The sequence below is a fragment of the Amblyomma americanum genome, chromosome 1 (genome assembly GCF_052857255.1).
Source record: "Amblyomma americanum isolate KBUSLIRL-KWMA chromosome 1, ASM5285725v1, whole genome shotgun sequence".
Lineage (NCBI taxonomy): Eukaryota > Metazoa > Arthropoda > Arachnida > Ixodida > Ixodidae > Amblyomma > Amblyomma americanum.
Window position 1 is genome coordinate 429877450 of NC_135497.1, and position 23775 is coordinate 429901224.

At 45.1% G+C, this 23775-nt stretch overlaps 1 protein-coding gene across 1 annotated transcript; it reads left to right on the forward strand.

Annotated features, from left to right (window-relative positions):
• The first annotated feature begins 955 nt into the window (after positions 1 to 955).
• Positions 956 to 3444, forward strand: LOC144103826 (uncharacterized). Its single transcript, XM_077636529.1, has 2 exons — positions 956 to 1151; positions 2916 to 3444. Exons 1-2 carry the CDS (start codon positions 1035 to 1037, stop codon positions 3357 to 3359), a joined length of 561 nt encoding a protein of 186 aa, XP_077492655.1. The 5' UTR covers positions 956 to 1034; the 3' UTR covers positions 3360 to 3444.
• The last annotated feature ends 20331 nt before the right edge of the window (positions 3445 to 23775 follow it).

Below are 23775 nucleotides of genomic sequence, written 5' to 3' on the forward strand. Positions count from 1 at the left end.
GGGCAGCAGATTGTTGACACTTTGCTAGAAACGCAAAATCAGATATAGAGACCTCAGTGAAGTCTGCACCCAAAGGAAAATGGGATCAAGGAAAGGCAGTGCGAGCATGAAAACGACAAGCCAGGCCTTGAGCTATGAACCCCAGTTGATGTTTTTCTCCTCGAGGGGGCAACACTGTAGACAGAACGATATGAGAAGAGGGAAGCACGTTAGTACGTTCTAGGTATCTGTAGAGAGACATCTGGTTGACTGGCTTAGACTATTAGGTGTTCACATTTGCATTGTATTCCTAAATAGCCTTAGATATCGTTCTTTTAAAAGATGCTGGAACGAATTTGTAATTTAGCTCTTTCTTATGGCACTGTTTTTGCGCTAGTCTCCTCCCTGCTACTTTTCTCTGATTATAGGCTTTTTTCAGTCTTCAATCCACCAGATCGAAGGAGTTGTTTTTCACGGCTGACTGATGTGTAAAGACATATCGCCGAGTGGCGCAGCTGCAGCTGTAATCTTTGTTTTCTTCAGCGTAGAAACGTACCGTGAAGCTTGGCGTTTCTGGAATTTTCACGAATATTTATTCACAGAGAGTGTGCTAATGGTATGCGCTATAAGTCGTGAGGTTTACTACAAGCGTCGGTGGCGTATAAACTAGTCGGCAGGTTAGTTCCCTCGCGTCGACAGGTTTCAAAGCTACCGATGCAGCAAAAGCAGCAATGGACATGTCGCACTGCTACTCTAAAAGTATGAAGACCCCTCAGTTTTATACTGATCTCCAACAAATCTTTCGATTTCAAGACGTATTAGGAATTTACGGCGCTTGTCAGCGAGCAAAGGCGAATACCGTGAAGATTTTGTGCCCATTTATTTTAGCACTGTTTTTTCCTGTTGGCCTTCGTGGCGCTTCTTCCTTCTTAGCTTGGCTCGTGAGTTGCGTCGCATCGTTCGCGTGTCGCTGCGCGCCGTCCAACCGCTGCGCCGGCTCCGCTCCGCCTCGTCTGTTCCTCTGACTTACACTGCCTCGCAAGGAGACCGGTGCCATGGACCGGGAGACCATCGCGCGGCTGCTTACCATCAGGTTCCCCTCGCTGGCCGAGATGGAAGCCAAGCGAAAGGCCGCCAATGAAAGCTACGATTCCGATGTACCACCAGAAGAGGTAAGCCCCGTCTTTATTGCGACAACCATCGGCATCCTCAGTGGCTGTGGTGGTCTCTGTTGGTCACAGAGTGGGCGTTTAACCACAGACGGCAAAAATTCCGAATCAGTCTCCCCTGCTATTTCGTGAGCGATAGCTGTGTGCAAGCATTCCACCCGAATCAAAGATTTTAGCAGTGTTAACATAAGGGAGACCCTTTCACTGTTAAGAAAGGGCAGATGAACTCAATGTACAATCTCGCAATGTGCATGCTTTACATTTCTGCCAGATCATTTAAGTTTTCTCTATTTAGAGGGTCCTCATGATGTGTGAACAACACTTGCAAATAAGGACGAATCGAAAAAAACTGCATATATCCGACGCACATGCTCCCGTCACTGCCCATGAGTACCCCATATATAACCATTTATTTCAATACTATTCATGGCTGCTCATATCACTCCCTTGTAATTTAGCGGCTCAACTCTCACTGTGTTCAAGGCTAAAATGCAGATCGAAGTTTTTCTCTAAAGGATTAACCTGGAAACTTTTGGTAAACTATGCTTACATTCCGTAGGCTCACGTAGGCCTGTATTTGTATTGAGGTTTATAATTACTGGCTGTATTAAATAAGTAAAATATTTCAGTTGCTTTTCTGCCTGGGGATTCTATTCCACAATATTTAGTTCAGGTATACTCTTGTTGAAAATATGTGCGAGCTTCGGCTCGTTCTCTTACTCAGAGAGAAAAAGCGACCGTAATGCCGGAAGTAATTTTGAGAGGATTGCAATGACCATTGTTTTATGCTGGTTAAAAGCAACATTCACAAGGTGATACTGGGTTTTGCTAGAGCTCGCTTTTGTTGAACGACCGCGGTTTCTGCAAAATACCAAGGTAGTTAGTTTTGTGTAGGATACCAGACGTGTTATTATGATATCTCACCTTAGGCGTGCACCCAGACAGAGATCAGAAAAGTCACGTTCACGTCTCAGACCAAGCTATGCCAGGACCAATCTAAGACTTCGAAAGAGGCAGCTCATCAAAGGCTTTCTTCGCCACGAGGGCAGAGGAAGGCCTGTAACAGCTCCAGCAACGGGAGGATTTTGTTCGCACAATTTTTATGAAGGCTATGATCATCGCTTTCTTTAGGAGATAATTTCGTAGAGACAATAACTTCAGAGGGTGACCGGTACTCATGAACTTTCTGGAGCCTGGTAGTTGATTTTAAAAGGGAACCATATTAACTGGTTGAAAAGTTGTAATAGTAAGTGTCCATGGTGTGTCCATTGGTTGTTTGGCTCACAGGTAACGGTTTCTCGTCTATGTGAACGCATACACTGTACAGGGTTCTATTTACTGGAATTACTGAGATATCAATCAGACTATCCATGCGCGGCACACTGCATACGAGATCATCACGCTAGTCAGCGTGAAAAAAAACTGTGGCAGTAAATAGTACCCTGCCTAGTATGTGTTCAACGTAGACAGGGAAACCCGCACCGGTGAGCCAATAAACAACTAATGGAGACACCACTGACACTGACCATTAAAAATTTCCAGGCATATGTTCTGACATATTTTTAAATATAGTTTAAAGTAGTTCAGTCAGTTGATAAATACCGTACGTGTGTTTGCGACATTGAATTTGTGATATTCATGCACTTCAACCAATACATGTGACAAAAATACTCTCCAGAACAATTGCGGTAAGCGAACTTAAGCGGCAGCGAGAGTGCGATTCGTAAAGGTGCCTTGAGCGACCATCCCGCTTTCTTTTCTCTGCAGCAGCGTCACATGTCGGACCAGAGGCGTCGCCTGCTGAACATCAGGCCCGCAGGAGAGGACACCATACACTGGTGCTGGCTCTGCGACAGAAGATTCCACCTTCCGAGCCGTCTAATCGCCCACCAGATATACCAGCATGATTTTGGCGGCGAGCCCCGGCCCATCCAAGTGCCATGTCCTATCTGCTACCGCTTGTGCAGGAACGAGCTCATCATGGGCCTGCACTTGGGAACCCACATTGGCGAACGGCGGTGCTTCAAGTGCGGCGCTGAGTTCGCCAGCGCCACTTCTGCCCATGCCCACAAGCGCCTCCATCGCAACCGCGGTAATTTCCAGTGCGGCTTTTGTAGGAAGCTCTTCGCTCTCAAGAGCAAGAGGGACGACCACTGCCGCCTGGAACACTTCCGCCATCTGAAGCGTCAGCGCTCAGCGACAAGCTTCTAGACCAACGATGGCCAGACACAAAAGCGCGTAGGAGAGCCTTCGAAGCTTGGGGAATAAAGCAAAAGGAGCGGGTGCAAATAAAAAAGTGGGCTTCTTTGCGTGAAGATGCCTCCGTTGGTTTGGCATGGCTTTTCATCTATCGATTTTTGACGTTGAGGCATGAGGTGGTAAGCAGTGGAAAGTCATCCGGACACGAGCGGACAGGAAAATGTCTGCTTGCGTGCAAAAACTTGAAAGGTGAGCAGTGGGAATGTTACCTGTCTTTTAGGGAGATGTAGTCAACGACCAAATGAGCTCGGGATTAGGACGTCTACGTGAGTTAAATATTATAATGCCTAAGAAGGGATAGGTGACACGTACGGAACGCGAGGGGAGCTTCTCTGTTTCATGCCACTCGTAGGTGGCGCTGTTCTCTGTAGTGTGAAGTGAGCGCGCCAGGCGCTGAGCCAGGCTGGCCGCGTGGCAGATTCAGGCTAAGCCGCGCGTGCTAAAGAGTTGCATTTATTAAATAAAGCTCCTGGTGTGTGTTTCAGCGCCAATAAGTAATAAATGGGAGTGAGAACTTGTTGCCCCAATGTTAACGCAACACAATCGTTTGGAAGGAATGTCGTTATACGCAAGCGATGGCCCAGCTTTTTGAAGCAGCAGAACAAGCTCTCATCTGCTCTAGATGCTTCAACGGTAGGACCCTGATTGCGACCTCAAGCACTGATGAGTCGATATTTATTTTTCGGGCACAACCACTAATGCGATGGGCGCCATTTTTTAGCAAAATTGTCCATTGGCCAACCCTGAGGTTTTTCGCAACTGGCCTAGTGCGAGCGCTCTGTCCCGCGCCACTTCCCGATCATCGTCGCCTCCTACGTGACACTAATCGGGTTGCTCTGAAGCGATCAAAATCGTCTCTATCGAGCCCGTAGCTGGCGTAGGGAGATTGTTCCGTCACTTGTGTTGTCGGCCTCTCGTGGAATGGCACACACCGACAGTGGGGGATCGGCGATCGTATTTTGCACATTTAAACATTAGCAACGCATTGACGCATTTAAGTCTGACATGGGAGAAAGTTTGCAGTAGAGGAAAAAGCTTAATAAATTGTATCTAACAAAGCAATCTGCCTGACTTAATTATGTAGCTATGAACGTAATTGCACATTGGTTTTTAAACCTAACCTCTGGCGCTTGTCCCACATGAGAGAATAACAGGAATAGAATGAGGAATTCCTAATCGGGAGAGGGGAATCTCCAGATCACACTTCGTAGGGTAGCAAACCGTAGACAGGAGAGAAGTTGATCAAGTTAATCAATTTCACCACGTGATGCACAGTTGTTACGGCGTGAGAATCCTGATAGGCAGAAATAAAGAATAATTCTGGTATTCTGGACCGGAAGGGGGTAATGGGCACCCGCATTGCCTTGACCGGCATAAGCGAACACCCCTTGGGAATGCCAAGTGCTGAAAATCCGCTGTAGCAAAAAGAGGCTGATGACTCTAGGAATGCAGTTGCAGGAAACATTGAAATCGGGTGACTGCCAAATGCACAGTGTTTGTATTTAATGGCACCACATGCTCGCAAATGGCAGAGTTTGCTAAAAACCAGACATCACATAAGCATAAAAGCCACAATGAGTGGATGTAATTGAAAAGGCTCGTCTTTAATATGTGGTGGAATGAAAAATCTTAGGGAACGGTTCAGCAGGGCGGCCCCTTGAGCCGTCGAGTGCAGTTAGGACAGAAGGGCAATCTGAAGGAACAATGGCCGGATGTAATGGCCGGTCATCGTCGCCTTCTACGTAGCACAACTCCGTGCCTTCGTACTGATTCGAATGTAGTAAACATTCTCGGTATTTGAAACTTTTAAACGTGGACTTAACCTAGAGCGTCACCAGCAACGCTTCCGTTGTGCCATTCATATAGTATAGCTTGAGCTTGCAGGAAGTGTTACATCTCTGGTTTCCGCAGCTCTCTTTTCGCAAGACGCCGGATTAATTAGTAGCTTGCTGAGGTACCTACGCTTTGGACGTGCTGTTGCGTGTGCTTTTCCAGTACAGGACGTACTGAAACTTTTCTTGCCGCAGTTTTTCTCAGGACGCTTCTAGTTTCCTTAGAACCCCCCATTTTTCCCAAAATCTTTTGAATGGGAGGGGAGGATCTACGTCTGGAAGGTCTTCAAAAATTTTTTTTCATTGGTTAAGCTCGATCCATCGATCCTTTTTTATTTGGATCACTTGCACTAAAACCGTCGCAGAAATCCGCGTGTTCTGTACGTATTGACGGCTATTTTTTCAAGCTAGAGATACTTCAACGGACACACAGTTAAGGCTGTGATGTAATCATACGCAACGATTCGTTTTCTGGACCAATAGCCGTTCAGAAATTTGCACTTTTGAACATAAGAAACAACAAAAATTCAGACGGAGGAGACAAAACGGCCTAAACAGCCCCTTCATCCTGTGTGGTCTGTAAGATCATCACGTGAATAGGCAATCACTTAAAAACGCTCCAGTTTCAAGGGGCGGCCGCATATCTGCGTTTAATGTAGACTACCTTTTCTAAGATGCTTTATATTGTAATGGTACGCCGAAAACATTTCCGTAAACTGCTGGCACCGCGTCGCTGGTAAGCGCGGGTATGTAACGGAGAATACTGACTGTTGCGCCACTGATCACAGGTCTCTGAAGTGCCGGACAATATACGTAAAAGGGAACAATGCTGATTCTTGGGCTAGTTGGTACTGTTCACTCATAATGGCAAAAGCCTGTAGCGAACAAAAACGCACTTCCTCGTTTTTTTTTTGCGCTAAACGCTTTCGCCATTATGAGTAAAAGGGAAGTTAACAGAGAGCTGATTTCTCGTTGTGAACTTTGTCTGCCTGTAGGACGGCTCGACCGCGTTTCAAAACATTAGGGGTACTTTGGAACAGAAAAGAATCTAGCACAATGATCTGGCTTCCTTCATGATATGCAAACCGGCGTCCGGTCGCGGACAGAATATGGACCACGCGTCGGTGGCCAAATTCCTCTGATGCGTTACCTAATAAATAGAAATTGACTTTTCTTGCATATGTAAGTAATATTTACTTTTATCTTTTCACATAAAGGCTGCAAGCATATACATTTCTGTTGTACTACTCGAGTGAAAAGGCTGAAGGCGGAAGCGTGATCTATATGTTATTCTGGGCGCATCTGTACGTAGAACGGGGCTTAATGTAGAGTATGCCTCGCTATATTTACCTGAGGATCTATTAGACTTGTGCATTGTGCGGAACTCAAATATGCGTGGTTACAAGCACCCCTACACCGCACAGCAATCGCCACGAAAAGCAGATACGTAAAACGTCGAGCCGAGCAGACGACGGGCACACACGCGCACGCATGGGGAACGCGGTGTGGAAAGCTATTGGATCAATAAATTAATTATATTTAATTAATAATTAATTGATTATTTGATTAATTGATTGATTGACTGACTGAGAGATGATCGGGCGGGCGGGCGGACGTACGGACGGATGGACGGGTAGAGGAAGGCACCGATGGATGGCCTCAATCGAAACGTGGCCGCCACCATCGACATAGACCCGCGATTCGGTCCTGCTTTCCGCGAGCATCGCCAGCTGGGGAGGGAGCTTATAAAAAAAATGGCTTTTGTGGAATATAAATTGCGAATTATTTTTCACATCCCGGTCGACACTCGAACCGCACTGTTCGGCTTTTCGATAAGATAGAGAGAATGAGGTGCCGTAGTGGAGAGCTCCGGAATAATTTCGACGACCTGTAAATCTTTAACCTGCACGTACATCGCATAGCACACAGGCGGCTTTGCATTTCACCTCTACCGAAACGCGGCCCCCGCGGCTGATATTCGAACAAGGAAACTATGGCTCAGTAGCCCAGCATCCTCACCCCTGAGTCACTGCAGCGGGTGCCAGCCTGGACACATACTCCGCTTTGTGACAAAATATGCTTTTATCTGAAGGAAACTCACAATAACTGTCACGCTTCTTTGCCAGCACCTAATCCGCGTCTTGTCAAAAAATGAAATAAAAATTGTAGAGGACACTTAATCTTCGCCTTAAGCGTATGATGCGATAGTAGATGGTTATGCTTTCTATTCTAAGCCTACAACGTTGTCAACACCAACGTCAATGAGCCCTACGAACACAGGCGGCCTATCACTCCACTGCGGCGTTTCTGCCGCAACATTGTCAGCGCCAAGGCAGGCAGCGCACATCTCTCTCACCGCCCCACATACCTCAAAGCACGATTGTGATGTCAACTGACCCTGCGAGTCAGATAGGCGCCTCGCCCTTTCTCAGACCACAAATTACTACGACGCAATTGTTTTACACAGTGCCCGATTACACGGTGCAGGTTCGAGTCCCTTTCGCAAGCTAGGCTCAAACCTGACTAATCAGTTTATGCTGTACGCAACGCTGAATCGTATGACACCATCCGAAATACTAGGCGGAATACGGTTAGCATGATACGATTTTTTTACGCAGCCCTAGATTATTTTCGACACGTGGTGCCGACTACACTGATGGTTTTTCCACCGAACATGTTTTAAACGGTGTCGCCTAAAATTTATCTCAGTTCCGAGTAGAAGAAAGGCGCAAAGCTAGTTCACGTTGTCGCCGGACGCCTGAAGTGGCCGCAAACGGCGAATGAAATTTTCTGTTATCAAGCTTTTAGTCGGCGTATGACACGTGTGGCACACGGTTGCCTTGTTAGCCCCTGTGCTGTGCGATATCAGTGCATGGTAAATGTCCTCATTTGGTCGAAATTATCTCAGAGATCCACACTAAGGCACATCTGTCTTCCTTTCTTCTTTCTCTCTCTTTTATTCTTGCCCTTACGGCGTGGGGTTGGCGTCCTCGGAGGTAAGTAATCAGTTACTGCATCATTTCCTTTCCTGAAAAACCAATTTCCAGTATTCATTTAAACGGCCCGGCCCAAGCTTATGACTGCATCGGCAAAATCTGTGATTGTGCCTAAAAGTGCTATGCAATAAAAAGTTATTTTGGTGAAGGGAACGATATATAACAGGCAACGAAGCAGAGGCTGTGGAACTAGTGCGCCCGCGGAACAACACTAGTCCGCTACGTGTCATTCGTTCTTCTTGATACTCCGGTACATGTTTGGATGAAAAAAATGAATGTGAATTAGCTCAGGTAATCCAAGATAAACGTGGCAGCGACTGTGGCTCAGCTTGAGCCAGTGGGCCGGTTAGTGCACTGTTCTTTTCATTCTTCCTTCAGCCGCAACAACAGCAGCAACAGGGCGATTTAACCGTGTTGCAGCGCTTTCTGTAGGGCCATTTCATTTCACTAGACTAGTCAATGGGTGTGTTATTTCTGCCTGTCGTGCTTTCAGAATGCAGGTGGCAAACGGAGTCTTCATCATAATAAAAACTTCATTATCATTGAGAAACAGCGTTACAAAAACGTTATTAGAACGAAGGTTTCGTTTGGTTTATCTGGGGTTAACGTCCCAAAGCGCTTAGGTTATCAGGGGTGCTGTAGTGAAGGGCTCTGGTAATTTCGAAAACCCAGGACTTCGGGGCGCTCAGGCCTCTGGGTCCCTACACAACGCCACTGCAGTAAAGTGTTTATGCTCCTTCGGACCACAAAAATGGCATCCAGGTCGGTATAGCATGGTTTTCACGACCGGATCAACGAAGCGCAGCAGAATCTCGCAGTCCTCCCAGGTTTACCATGCTCTGTGCCTCACGGCGAAGGGTCCGGCGAGGAAAAATGAGATGTAGAGCAGAAATAAGAGATTAGCGACGGTGTGGACAGGACGAGTTGAGGAAAAGGCGTTGATAGTGAGAAAATATGAAATGAGAGGGGAGGTAGGTCGGTAGGTGAATAGTTTATAGATGAGCCTTATGGATGAGTATCTGCCTAGGGTTCGTCTGGCTCTTGATCCCGGGTAGTGGCAAACAGTCGATGACGTGCGGCGACCTCTCCAGCCTACTCTACCAGCCGCCTTTGTGAGGCTGGTTCGGAGCTGGAGACCGCGATCTCCCAACCCTCTTGGTCCGGGATGTTCCAGCGAGATGGCGGTTGGAATTCTCGGCAGAGTTATAAAATGTGGTCAAAATTGGCTCTCGGAGCCCCACAAAGAGGGCATTCGAGTCTGTATTGGCTTGGGTGGATAAGGGCTAAAAGAGCCGGCGAAGGGAATGTGCGAGGCTGGAGCCGTCTCCAGGTAGTTTGTTGTTCTTTGGAGAGGGAGATGTGTGGTGAGAGATAGACGAGTCTTTGCTCCCTGTAATGAAGGGTTATTGCATGATAGGTGCTGAGCCGGTCCCTAGCGCTACCCTGGTCTAAGGTCTGCCCTGCTCGGTGGACGTGCGCTCGAGCAAGAGTGGGCCACTTCGTTGAACTGGTCGGGGTTCTGTGGAGCGAAAATTGAGAATTTTTCGGGTGGTAGACTGAATCTGTGCGCGTGCAAAATTCGTGATTACTGTTTTAAAGTCACTCAGAAGGAGTGTGGCAGCGGAGGATGAAATGCGAAACGCTATAGCTGCTTCTTCGGCTTCAAGTGAGGCTGTTGCCTTAATCGAGCACAAGGCTATGTGTTTGAGATCATGCGATGCTACGCTACAATAATGGCGTAGGCCGAATTGCGTGTGTACTCTGCCACGTCCACTTAGACCGCGTCTTTGTCGTTTTCATGAGCTTTGTGTAGATCCTTGGCACGAGCTTCGCGTCTAGCCTGGTTGTGAACTGGGTGTACGTTTTTGGGCAGAGGGTGAACTATGAGTCGGTCCCTGATGTGTTGGGATGGCGTGGGTGCTGTTGGGGGTTGGCTGAACCTGTTGGCTGATTCTTTAGAGAGGCGAGAATGTGTCTACCTGTATTTCTGGAGGAGGGTCTGTCAATCGGAGCCATGCGATGAGCTTCAGTTAGTTCTTGTGTACTCCCATGCATACATTCTTGTGTACATTGCGTACTCTCATGCGTAGATGGGTGGTGGGAGCTCGTTGCGGGAGATTTAAGGCTGACTTGTAAGCCTGTCTTTGTAGTGCACCTACCTTCTCTTCTTCCGCCTTTGCGAGGTAGAAGTACGGAAGCGAGTAAACCATCCGACTAGTCTCGAATGCCTGCACTAGCCGCCTCAGGTCATGTTCACGCACGCCTCGGTGCTTGTTGGCTATTCTTCTAATGAGCCGGATGGTTTGATATGTGTTGATGGTTAGTTTCGAGATGGTCTCCGTGTTGCGTCCATTGTTTTGTGAGAACATGCCTACGATGCGTATCTTTTCAACCTCTGGCACAGGTAGGCCTTTGACTATATGTGTATGGCGGTGTTTTACTTCCTTTTGCAGTTCGGGTTCGGGTTGAGTGTTAAGAGTTCAGACTTTGCAGAGGAGCATGCGGGGCCTATAGAGGCAGGCTGCGCGCTCCACTACCGCGTCCGCACCTGCTTGAAGCGTTTCTTCCAAGGTCCCACATTGTCCATGGTGGTCCATAAGGCAATGTAGTCGTCATAGAAGTAGTGGGAGAAGTTTGGGATGCGTTCAAGCTTGCGAGCCATGGTAATGAGAGTGATGTTAAAATGGTTGAGGAGATGGGAGATGGTGCGTAATTTGCGCCAAAGCGTTGCCTGTCGATTGCTATGGGACTTGTTCGATTGAAGGCATAGCTGACGCGGGATATGAAGATGTATTGAAGCGTGATGGGGGAGGGCGGAGGTTGGGTTAAAAGGACGAATACAGAGTTGTTCATAGTCCTCTGGAGAACAATTAACTCCGAAGCTAACAGCATAAATTTGGCTCAGATTGGCGGCTGCTTACATTTGTAGCTGGACGCGGCCTCATAGCGCTATTAAGGTGTCCACTGAACAAGTTACACTAGGTACTCAGAGGCATCACGCTGACGGACACCGCTGAAACTCTGGCAGTTCGTCAAGGAGTGATATCTCATTCGAAGGCAAATATAAAGAAATGAGAGAGTAAATACAATAAAAATGGTTTCGCATTCAATTCGCGTAAGTAGTATTAAGTGCCGTCCTTAAATTGTATGATTACGGCTGTCCGAACACGTAAGCAGAGTTCTAAGATAAACCCTTGCTGACCAAACGCGTAATGCAAAAGAATTTAAGCCTACACACCACCAAAGAATGGACATTGCTGCCCTGAACTACGCTGCAGTTTATTGTCCGGTAGTACATATATGCGGCGCGAGTGTACCTGATGTAAAGCCAACGTTACTCAGTAGATCGTAGCTATCGCGAGGAATTCGCAACGCAGTTTGATGTTTTCATGATGGAAAAAGTCGTCTGAATTCGGGACGTATGAATGCCCCGCAGAATTGACGTACAAGACGTTCGTCTTAAAAAGGCTGCGCGTATACTTTTCCACCAAGTGTAGAAGATAGACCTTGATACTTTCGGCTAAATCAGACCTGCTGCTGCAGTCGCTCCGCCATCCCAATCTGTAGAAGGCGCAATGCCGCACTGAATTCCAGCGTAGGTTGAGTGTAACTACGGGGGGTAACTAAATAGACTTATAATACCGCAGGCTTAACGGAATCGCTTGTAAACTAACGCCTTAGTCTCTTTAAAAGGTTCCTAAAAGTAAACAAAAAAAAATATGGCTCCAATCCACGCTGTGAAGGGGATTCGACAGCGAAGCTCTAAACGGCACTCAATTACCCACTGCTACGTAACTTGAAAACTCACACATGTGGCTATACAAAGAGAAAAACCAGAGACAAGTGAAATGTACTTATATTACCCTTTATTACTTCACGATAGTCATGACTGCTTTTGGATCTGTATGATATACACCGAGATTTTCAGTTTGAACTGTAATGATATTATTTTCTAAGGATATATCAATGTATGAACCATGGATAGTAGTTGATTGAGCTGCATTGGTGAAGCGGTGTACCCATTCTTCTCACGCGCCTTATCATCCATCTGGTGCAATTTTTTTCCCTTGTGTCTCAAATTTTTTTACCACCACCACACCAACTAATCAGAACTAATTGGAAAAGATGCTTCCATCTGCAGCACAAATTGACAATTTAATTAAATTGTGCCCATAAATTAGTCACTTAGGTAGGAACTGCTATAGTTACTCAAAAAGTATAGCAAAGTAAAGCAATGCTATTACATTTCATTATCTTAAGTAAACATAGCAGTGGTTATTGCTGAGCCTTTCATTGACATTTGTTCAGCAAAGCAAATGCAATACCTTATGTTGTGGGTTACACAGCATAAAGCCATGGAGGTGCACGACTATTTCAAATATGTGTATGCCCAAGAACAATATTTAACAACTCTGCATACTAATGCCAGTGTCGACACACATGTAAAGGCTTGCATGTGACTGTTCCCACCAAACGAACTGTTGCTATTGCAATGAAGTATACAACATCAGCAGTATGGGAGAAAATTTAGGAGAGTAGAGTTGAGAGCATTTCGTATTTTCATATCTTTTATCGGCCTGTGCAATACAAAATTGTTACTTCACGCATTAGTATAGTCAGTTAGGTATAGTACCAGTTCATGGAATAAAGCATGATGTTGATTGCATTCTGACTGACAATCACAGAACACTGCTGCCATAAATAAAATTATCCTGCAATCTAATTACTCATACAGTTTGGATATCTCATCACATGCATTTATGCCTCACAGACCTCACCCTTTGTGCCATAGGGTTGAAGGAGTCTACATATACTCCAAAGTGCTAACATCTACGAGATCAGTTTTAAAGTACTTTAAATACCTTTCTCCATTTCTATAGAATTTACTGCTTCTGCAATGGTCAGGAACAAATATGCTTGTAATACCCGCATAGTCCAAATACGACAGCACAATATTTTATTTTATTTATTCATTCTGTTAACCCTCGGCATGAGGGTCATTACAGGGAGGGAAACATATACAGACACAAGTGCAATTCTCTTCGCTAAAAAAAGAAACACTCAAATGCACAGAATTACAGATTTGCACAGCAATCTTCCAGGAACGCGTTCACACATATCACAAATTTTTCTACATCTGTTTGGTCCACAACGTCACTTGGTAGTTGATTCCAAATTTCTACAGCATCGGGAAGAAAGGAGTAGCGATAGACATCAGTACGTGTAATAATAGGTTGTAGTACCTTACTGCGATTTTTCCGAGGGCAACGCTTCAGGGGAGGTGTAACATGGTGATGTTTATTAACTTTGACTTTATCATTCATTATCAGAAAAAAAAGTTTCAATTTCTGCTTTGTTCTTCTTCTAGTGATTCTAACTGACACTCTTTTAGCATTGCTGTGACTGAATCAGTGCGGCGGTATTTAGAGCATATAAAACGTGCTGACATCCTTTGCAATCTTTCCAGTTGCCGTTTTAAACCCTTTTGATGAGGACTCCACCCTGCACTTGCGTACTCTATGATTGGCCGCACGAACGTCTTGTACGCAATCAATTTAATTTCTCTAGTCGCATTCGGCAACTTCCTCCTCAGGAAACAGACCTTCTGGTAGGCTTTTAAATAGACATTTTCAATATGGGTGCGCCAGTGAAGATTATTTGTTAATGTCACTCCCAAGTACTTGAGACACTTTGCTTGATCTAAGGAATTTTCACCGATATTGTATCGTAACATCATAACATTCTGCTTCCTTGTTACTTGCATGTAATAAGATTTTTGGTAGTTTATTTCCATACCCCATTTCAGGCACCACGAGTTTAACGACTGAAGACACCTATTTATGTTCATCTGACCTGCCGGGGAAGCCACAGGAGAGTAAATTAAGCAATCATCGGCAAAAAGTTTCATTCTGACAGGCGATTCGACGATAGCAGAAATATCATTTATATACAATAAAAACAAAAGCGGACCTAAAACGGAGCCCTGTGGCACCCCCGACAGAACTTCACGCCTATCCGATACTGCACTTTCTATTTTGACGACTTGACAGCGGTTACTTAGATAGGCCTGAATCCATAGTACTATATTTTCAGCGATTCCTAATCTGCGTAGTTTAAAAAGAAGCTTATGATGCGGAACTTTATCGAAAGCCTTCGAGAAGTCTACACAGACCACATCTACCTGCTGACGTTCATCTATAGCCTTGCAAAAGTCGTTCACTGTTTCAATTAACTGCGTTACTGTCGAAAGGCCGGTCCGAAAACCATGCTGAAATGGACACAATAGGTCATTTATTTCCAAAAAATGAAGGATGTGTTTAGCTATTATGTGTTCAAAAACCTTGCAGCCTACGGAAGTGAGTGAAACTGGCCTCTAGTTTTTTACAAGAAGTCGATTACTGCCTTTAAATACCGGAACTACTATTGCGCTGTGCCAGTCACGAGGTAAAGAATGGTCCCGCAATGATTTTTCAAATAAAATTTGCAAATAATATGATAACCACTCAGCATACCGTTTAAGGAATTCCGTCGGTATTTCATCGGGACCGCTCGATTTCTTCTTGTCCAGAGCCAGCAGCTGCTCACAGATGCCCTCCCTATTGATGCGAATCTCGTGCATTGAGTATGGCAACGGGTAAATTGTTGTATAATCACTCTCAATATCATTGTCATCCCTACTAAAGACCGACTGGAAGAAATCATTAAACAGATATTTAAATGAGTATATACACTATCTTATACACTGAACAGATATTGATTTCCTGAAGCGGCTGAAGGTGACAGAGAGCTACGGAAACGAGCTCTTGAAAACTGCAAATATAGAGGGTAGCAATTTGGACTAGCATAAGACCAGGCTATAGTTGCACGCGACTAATATGGTACGACCCTTTTTCTTCCACTGGGCATAATATGTATGACAATAACAATAATTTTCTCTTGAGCTGTACAATTCTTCACTTAGGCCATGCACCACACTTCAAAGCTGTATTTAGCTTTAGTGCTGTGCCAAATATTCACTGTTGTACTAAGCCTCAACTTTAAATGCAAGAGTGAAGTCACACTATTTCTAGATGCAAATTTATAGTACGAGAATTCCTTCACCAGGATATTCTCTTTATTTTTTACTTTCAATACACATAAAAAATCCTTCATTCAAACTTCCTTAATTAGATAGTCAACCCAAGCCTACTTGAGAACGTGCTAAACTTTACAGAGCGAGCTGACCCTATAGACATACATCATGGCAAAGGCCAGCTACTATTTGAACTTGCTCTTGGCAGGCTAGAATGCATGTCCACAAACTTTTCTTCAGTCATATTTTGGCTTGTCTTTTGTGCTCCTCCTCTATTTACTGAATTCTCGTTCATGGAATGTTGCAGTCATCGAAACATAATCAAATAATAAATGGATTGTTGTAGTGGAATGTTGGTACTGTTTTTTTTCAAGAACCAGCGCCTAAATTAGATCGGGATGGTGCGTCTTAGGCAGGTATGAAGGCTGCACATGTTTGAATAAAGAAACGTACCCCTGAAGGTTTCAATTTTCTGGAAAAGAACTACAACAAATATGCAAAGGAAATCGAGGAGGACGAGGAGGAAGAAAGGCAGAGAGGTTAACCAGGGGCCGGGGAAAGGGGTGAGCGGATAAAAAGCTCAAAGAGAAAGCAAAACAATATGTATTATTAATGACATGAGCTAGTAGCATAACCTATGGTTTCCTGTTGCAATTGTTCAAGTAATCTCAATAACCTGAACGGGTGTCCATCGGGCCGTCGATCATCTCACGACCAAGAAATTGTGGTGTAAAAGCAACTTACACTACCACATTAACTCCAACAACACATAGCCATTTCCTGCGTTCTCGAGATGAATGGTAGAAAATACACAATGAGCTCTCTAACTTTTTGCAGTGTGAAAAACCGACGGGAGGCATACCTGTATGCAGAAGGAAGGGCACTCTCAGTTTTTACTGCAGCAAAAATGCTATCAAAGTAGAAACCTAAAAGCTTGATCTTTCAACCCTAGGAATAATGAGCCCAGAAAAAACTTGATAAATGAAAAATTGCTATGCGAGTGCTCTCAGGAAGAACTCATCTTTAAGCCCAAACAGAAAGTTCATGAAACAGTTAAGGCATTTCATGTCTCGAAAGGAGACAGCACAAGCATAAAAGCCCCTTAATTCCCACTGCACTCTCAGATTCAGAAATTCCTTGACTGCTCATGCATTAGGCGAGTGAGATCAAAGTAACTTTTCTTGTATTCTTATGTATTTATCTTTTTTTGTAACGCTTGGCTGCAAAGCCAAGTGTGTCACATACTCGGTTCCTTCTTCACCAAGTTTCCTAATTGTTGCAATAACCAGTAGTGAGTAGGCTTTATGTGCAAGCTTTTTTTTCATTTTTCGAAGAAGTGTGATTGTCTACCAACTCGCCTAGACTGCAACTATAATCAAGCTATAAGTATAAATGGAAATTATTCTTAGGCTTATAAGACTATTGGCAGAATTTTGACAACTAACAAACCATTAATTGTTGACCAGCCATCATGCAGTCAGTTTATCACTGCATAAAATGAATGTAAATGGCTGGACTGGAAACACACTTGGCCCCTTTTATGCCCACAAACGGTGGATTCAGTTCAGTCATTAAGGACAAAGCATATGGCACCTCTGTGTGCCTCCTTTTGGCAAAATGAAAACAACACGTACGGCACAATTAAGCACCAGATTTAAAGGGGCACGGAGGATATGACTTCAACCTTTTGCTTTCTTATAATCGATTCCAGGGTTATTGCTTTCTTTGTTGTTGCTTCTTGCAGAAAAAAATCAAATTTTTAAATTTTTTCAGCCCTCAAGTCATAACAATAGCAAAAAAACTGCTAATTACCATTTATTATTGAATGGTGCATCACCACAGATCCACTGAAAGAACCCGTCTTTTTGAACTACACTTTTCTTGCAAAAATCTCTAATGATGACAACAAATGTATCTAAATTTTTGCAACTTTCCTTTTGAAGCGTTATGATGTGTAAGTAGCTTTTTTTGTTTTCAGACAGCAGTAATCCATCAGATTTGTCCTTGGCATCCCTTAAAGTAGCAGCAGCTTCGAATTTCTTGCTACAAACTTGATGCTCTATGGTACTTTTATTCAGCATAAATAGCCCAAGCCTCATGTCATGAGCAGACATATATATGGTTACACAGCTAGATTATTCAATTTCTTTTTAAAGCAATATATAGTCATGTTAAATTAAAGTGCTGAAAATATGATGTGTCTTGTGCTAAGTGACGAAATTCAAAGACTCTGCATTGAAACAAGTGTTTGAAGGGAGCTCCTTCCTAGAAACAGATCTACTTTCTGGTGTGGCTTGTGCCAAGTGTGGATGCACTTCATCCTCAGCATATTTACAACATGGGTGAAACTGCATTTACGAAAGTTAAGTGTGCAGTTTTATAGGCTCATCTTAACAGCCCGAAATTAGGTGGCATGAGAAAAGAGCTGCAGGGGACACAATTAATTAAGGGCACCCATTACAGCAGATGCCACTGCACTAGTGACAGTAATCCGTTTTTGCCGGTGGACACTAAGAAGCGGTGCACTGCTTAGAAGCAGCTCATTTCAAACTTATTATTCGACGCAACAACTTTCCATGCCATGAAGTGACTTCCAGAGGTGAGTGAGCATCTCTTCTCTCCTATGATGTTTGAACTCTAGGTTTGTCAAGTTAAATTTTCATATTACCTTTTTTGTAATCATGTAATTAATGCATCACTTACACGCAGTTAAGCTGCATGCACTAGTCTTACCTAACATTTAACATAAATGCGTGTTAATTCAGCCTTGCATTCTCAACATCTTTCTTTGCCCACCACTATCTGCAGTCTGTTATATACTAACAAGTTGCGAGTATACTTTCAGGGGCACAAGAGGGTTCTGGAGTTTCTGGAGGCACAGCAATGACCCTGCCAGTAAATTTGGGTGGCCCTGAAGAGGGCCATATAACTTCAAAGTTGAAGTTCCCCAAAAGATGAAATTCCAAGTGCTTCAATGCAGAGTATGCAACGGTGGCTCAGTGGTTATGTGCTTGGCTGCCGACTTGAAAGATGCAGATTCCCTCCGGGCTGCAGCAGTCACATTTTGATGAGCATTAAAGACTATAGAGGCCTTTGTACATTGCGATGTCAGTGCATGTTAAAGAACTGCAGGCGGTCGAAATTTCTGGAGCCCTCCACTATGGCGTCTGTCATAGCCTGAGTCGCTTTGGGATGTTAAGCCCCATACAACAAAATCCAAACCATGCAAAGGATGGTGATACAGAAGTTGCTGTCTTCAGCACCAACACTTCAAGCAAGATGCTGCAATCTGCAGCTATCTTAATAGAGGCATATAATCCTTCAGGCACCACAGAAATGTAAAGCCTCACTGAAGGTGAAGCAAAGGGAAAACAACGTGCCCCCTCTTGTACTGAAGCTTTATACATCGAACTTTATTCTTGATGTACGAAAGGGGCCAGATTTTGGTTTCTTGACCAAGAGCACTGTAGCGACGCACGTCCAACCTTGAAGAGTCAATTGGGACTCTAAAAAATTGAAGAGTCAATTGGGACTCTAAAAAACTCTCTGCCATTTGGCAAGATGCCAGCTTTGGCATTGCCCCCAGGAGATCAGCAATGACTACAGCGCAGTTATCCACCAGAAAGCAGTCACCGACTTTCACGTCACCACCCACTTGTCCTGTAGAGAGGGGTGTGCACGCCCTCATCTCCGACATTCGTCGGCTGAGTTGCGCCAGAGGCTTGTTTGTCGTCCGAAGCCTCTTCTTTACCTTTCCTAGGTAACTTTCAAATGCAAATGCACTGAACGCATCGACAGTGCCATGCTCCAGGCATTGCTCTGCCAAGTGAGAAAGGGTGTGCACATTGTACACGAGTTGTCTTTGTCCGTACAGCCTGCCAAATTCTTGCACAAAGTACCGCAGCAGGTCGTGAGCACACTGGATGAGGTCTCTTTGATGCTGAGGAGAGGCAAGTACCCTAACAGATACATGCAAATGTAAAAAATGCTTATAAAGCTCATCAGGCAGGATGGATTTCAGGAGAACCGGCACCAGGTATAGTAAAAAAGTCCTGAACTCTGTGGCCTTCCATCTGTCGAGTTCTTCGGTGCCCCTCGGTTTCCTATGAAACTACTTTGGAAATGCAGTTGCTGCTTCTCGCAGCTTGTCGTTGAGTGCACTCCTGTTAGCCCGGCTCAGCCTGGCAGCGTGCCCCTTGCATATGCAATTCCTAAGAAGCCGCCGCATAACCCCCAAACAGACTAAATGCATATACTCTTTAGGAAAGCATTTCACCATATCTACGTTCAAAGATGTAAATGGTGAAACACCAGTGTGATGGCGCCGATCCTCTTGCGAACGAAAAGAGGACTCTGTTCACTGTGGTGCATGCAGGTCAGGGAAAGTCATCCTGTTTTCCAGATAGTGCCCTTTTTGGCTGCAACGTTCACAGGCATGATAGCCTGTGTGGCCAGTGATTGCCTTCACGAAATTCCTTGCTGGAGCGTCTCATATCATGGCTTTTAAGCACACATTGACGTGCACCCCTTTCACCATCAGTCCGTTGCAACTAAGGCTGCGCACTTCATCAATGAAAGGCCTGAGGAATTCCTGGAGGCACGGAGGTTTCCCTGCACCGCAGTACGCACTGACATAAATGGTTCAGATTTCTTTATGTTAATTACTCCGCACGGAATTGGCCAGAGTGCAGTCTGGCTACTCCTATGCAGAGGCAGCCCATCAATATTTGCGTGCAGCTCGACATTCTCAGGCGCTGGTCCTTGGCCATCAGCATGCTGAACGCCCTCAGCAGGGCTAAAATGCACAAACGATTCGCCGTGTTCTAAATTAGCTTTCCGCTCCGTCTGCATGATGGTCCTTGCATCTTTCGGGAGCTCTACAATCCCACGCCAACGGCAGAAGTCCAGCAAATCGTTGATGCAGGCGTGCGTCAAATTGTGCTTACTAGCTATGCTAGCTAACTCCTGCGCTGTCGAGAGATGGCGATAACAAAGCTCAGGAGACTCCTTATGAGGCTGGCCCATTTCCACGTTCTCAGCAGTAAGGCTGTTCGTGGACGAGGCCTCATCGCTTGAGTCGCACAAGGTAGCGGTATCCTCACTAGAAAGGCTTTCAACGCAACTCTCGGACACATAAGCCTGCTCGTTGAGCTCGCTCTGAACAGATGGAATCAGCGGGTCTGCAGGTAGCGACGAAATAGCTCGTCCGCTGCCACTAGCGCAAGCGCCGCCAGCGCAGGCTTTGCTTTTCGGCCGTTTGCTTGCTCCGGACGGTAGCGGGAGTGGAGGGGTGCTGAAAACGTCCAAACCCGCTTCGCCGCCCGTTCTCTTGCTTCCGGAAGATTTCAGATGCGTAGACGGTGGTTGTCGGATGCCGAGCTCTTCCAAAAGTTCCGTGTACTCTATTTCGATGATACGGTACCTCCGCCACTTGCTCATGACCTCGGTCTCCATGCTCATAACGGAGCGCAAAAGATCGGAGTGACGGAAAATCAACAAATCTAACCGCTCAGAGCTACAGTTAAAAACGAAAAGAGGCCTAACAATGAAGATACTCGCAGCGCACAGAAGCACAAACATCACAAAAAGACGTTAACACTGTGCACAAAAAAGACCTCCGGTTGCGAATTATTTGGTATTATATTTGGTCACTATCTTTAGTAAATAAAAAATAATCATGAGTTTAGTTGTTTTTATTTTTAATTCACGAAGAAAATAAGTGGCCGCAGCGGCGCGTCTTAGTATGAAGTCTCAAAGAATGCGTCTAAAATACGCGTGCCGTACCTCCATCTTTACAACCACTCGCTCATAACTGTTCAGGTCATAGCCTCCTTGACTCGCTCATCCATCGACTGCAGTGAGAGCTACACTCTACTGTAGGGTTGCCGGAGCAAATGTAGTCATTGTCTGTAATTTATATTTGTTTGTGATTTGTTTACAGCCTTTCTCGGCTTTGTGCCAGTGATCGATGCGGAGAGGCTATTTTCTCTATTTAAGCTCTGATAGCTGGTAGAAAACTTATGAAATATTGTGTGGGCCTCTGGACAGACGGGGCATCAGCCCAAAAGCCTTTACACAAAAATCAAGGCACAAATTGCGTGGTTCTAGCGTGGTTCTAAAGTGCGTGGGCTACACCCACATTGACTGCTTTTCATATAATGTACTAGAATTCTTTACGTCAGGCTTTGAAATGAAGCACAGGTACTCCAAAACGGCAGCATGAGTACGGAGAAACGTACGCCGGCCTCATGTGACGCCGCTGATTATTCCTAATATAGTCCGAAATGATGGCTGCCGTGCTGGACATCTTATCTTCCCGCATACATCAAACGGCTTTATTCTGTGCGTCAAGTTGGCTCAGCATAGCACCTGCCTTGCGATTAATTGTGAATAAGTGGGCTATACTGGAAGGCCGCTTTGACCTGTGTATTGAAAAGTAGAAAACGCTGCTACGCAGAAAGAATACATATTATGGAAATATACACCGATGATCAAAATTTGCTTTTTGTTGGATTTGTAATCGGTGAAATTAATTTGAGCGAATGAACAAGGGCTTCGGTGGAAGACCCCGGCCCCTGTCCGGCGAGCTTTACCTCTACCGTACGGTAACTACGCCAATTCTTTTGCGAAATCACTGAGTTGCGTGCAGCTACGCAGAACGACACCGAATGGGAGCAGCACATATGTTACATTTCAGGGCATGCGGTAGGGTTTTTTCTCGACAGCCCCGAAATATCTTCCCCTGATCAGCATCTCTGACAAACGTTTCCTGCTGGATAGATGCCGCAGCGTTTCTTTTTTTTTTCCTCCATTAAAAGTGAGCTGAAGATGCATTACTGCGAACCTAAAGCTTCTGAGTGACCGGCGCCGTCCCGAACTCCATCGGTTTTGTCCATCGTCCATTCGGTGATTTCGTACCAACAAAGTCAATTTATGCAATCGAATCTGGCAATCGCGTGCTCTAATGAAAGTCGACGATCTGTCAGACAATACCCGGTTCTGCGTGATAAATGCAAAAAATGTTGGAAAGCCGATATATAGACGTTCCCGCTGAAGAAGTTGAAGGTCACATGACCGCGTATATGTCGAGGTGATGAGCTGTACGTATGGGTTCAGAAACGTCTATCGTAACCTGGACATGGTCAGTGACTTTCAAATTCATCAGTATATCATGCCTTCAGACGGACTTTCCCATTGATGTCTGACGAGACGGATATGTTCCCATTGATGTCTGAGCTGGCACTCTCTTTGTTGTCACTGCTGTCATCAAACGCAGCCGTCAAACAAATATTCAGCTAAGTCTTAGGGATGAGACAGGAGAAAAATTCTTGGCCGGTTTAAAATCCTTCTAGCAGCCTCCATTCCCGGCCATACCAAACATCACGTATATGGAGGAGCGCTTGCAAAGTCTAGTTATAGATCTACATTCTATTTCGCAAGTAGGTTTTATAGTGAACGAGACCTGGCTGAACATTTGTTCGGCGGCTGCGTTTGATGACGGTAGGGACAACAAAGAGAATGCCAGATCACACATCAATGGGAGCACATATAATCTTGGGCTCGACGAAAGTTCGTCTCCATGGTCAGGCATGATACCGATGAATTTGAAGGTCACTGACCATGTATGGACCAAACTGTTCCCCTTCGAATCAGCTCACGATGCCTGAGATCCCTCTCTAGACTACTTCCGTCTATTGTGCTATATCTTGTCGAGCCGCAACCTGTACTGGAGTTTGTCTTGGAATTTACTGTAGTGTATTTATTTTATTGTGTTTAGTGAAATTGTCGTGAGCTGTACCTATACTGCATTGATGAATGCATATCATTACTAAGTGAGTTTATTGTGCGATGTTTTTTGCGTGTTGTTATTTTCCCGATACTGCTATGCCTTGAGAAAAAAATAAAACACGACGTTTGTGATGAACACCTCATTTGCTTAATCATGAATTCGCTTGCAGGCAAGCCTTGCGCTACTTCTAATAGTATTATGTAGATATTCTTGCGAAAAATAGTTTAATATGGCTAAGGAGTTTTCCATGCAAAAACAAAGTTTTTTAGCTACATTTGGGCTACTACGGAGGCCAGCTTGCCTACCTGTGCTTGGGGCTATCTGGCAACCCTTGCTACCCGTCCGACCACTCCGACGGATGCCATCTCTTTCTTTGTCCGGTCGGCGCTGCGTTTTCACCGTGATCGTCAAGACCGCCACTTGCGTAAGTATTTATGCTGTAAGGCTAAAGAAGAAGATGCGTCGGGTGATTTGAAAAGACGAAGACGAGGTGACAGTGTTCTCGAGAGTTTTTGCCAGCGCTACGCTTGTGTGTGTCTTTTGCCGATCTGATCCCGGACTGCTGCCGTTGCCGTTCCCGTCGCCCCAGTACCTCGTAACAAACCCCCCGTTACATTTGGTGGAGGTGCTGGGTAAAAACATCGGCCCTGGAGCTCCGTAGTCGTGCTCTCCCGGCGCG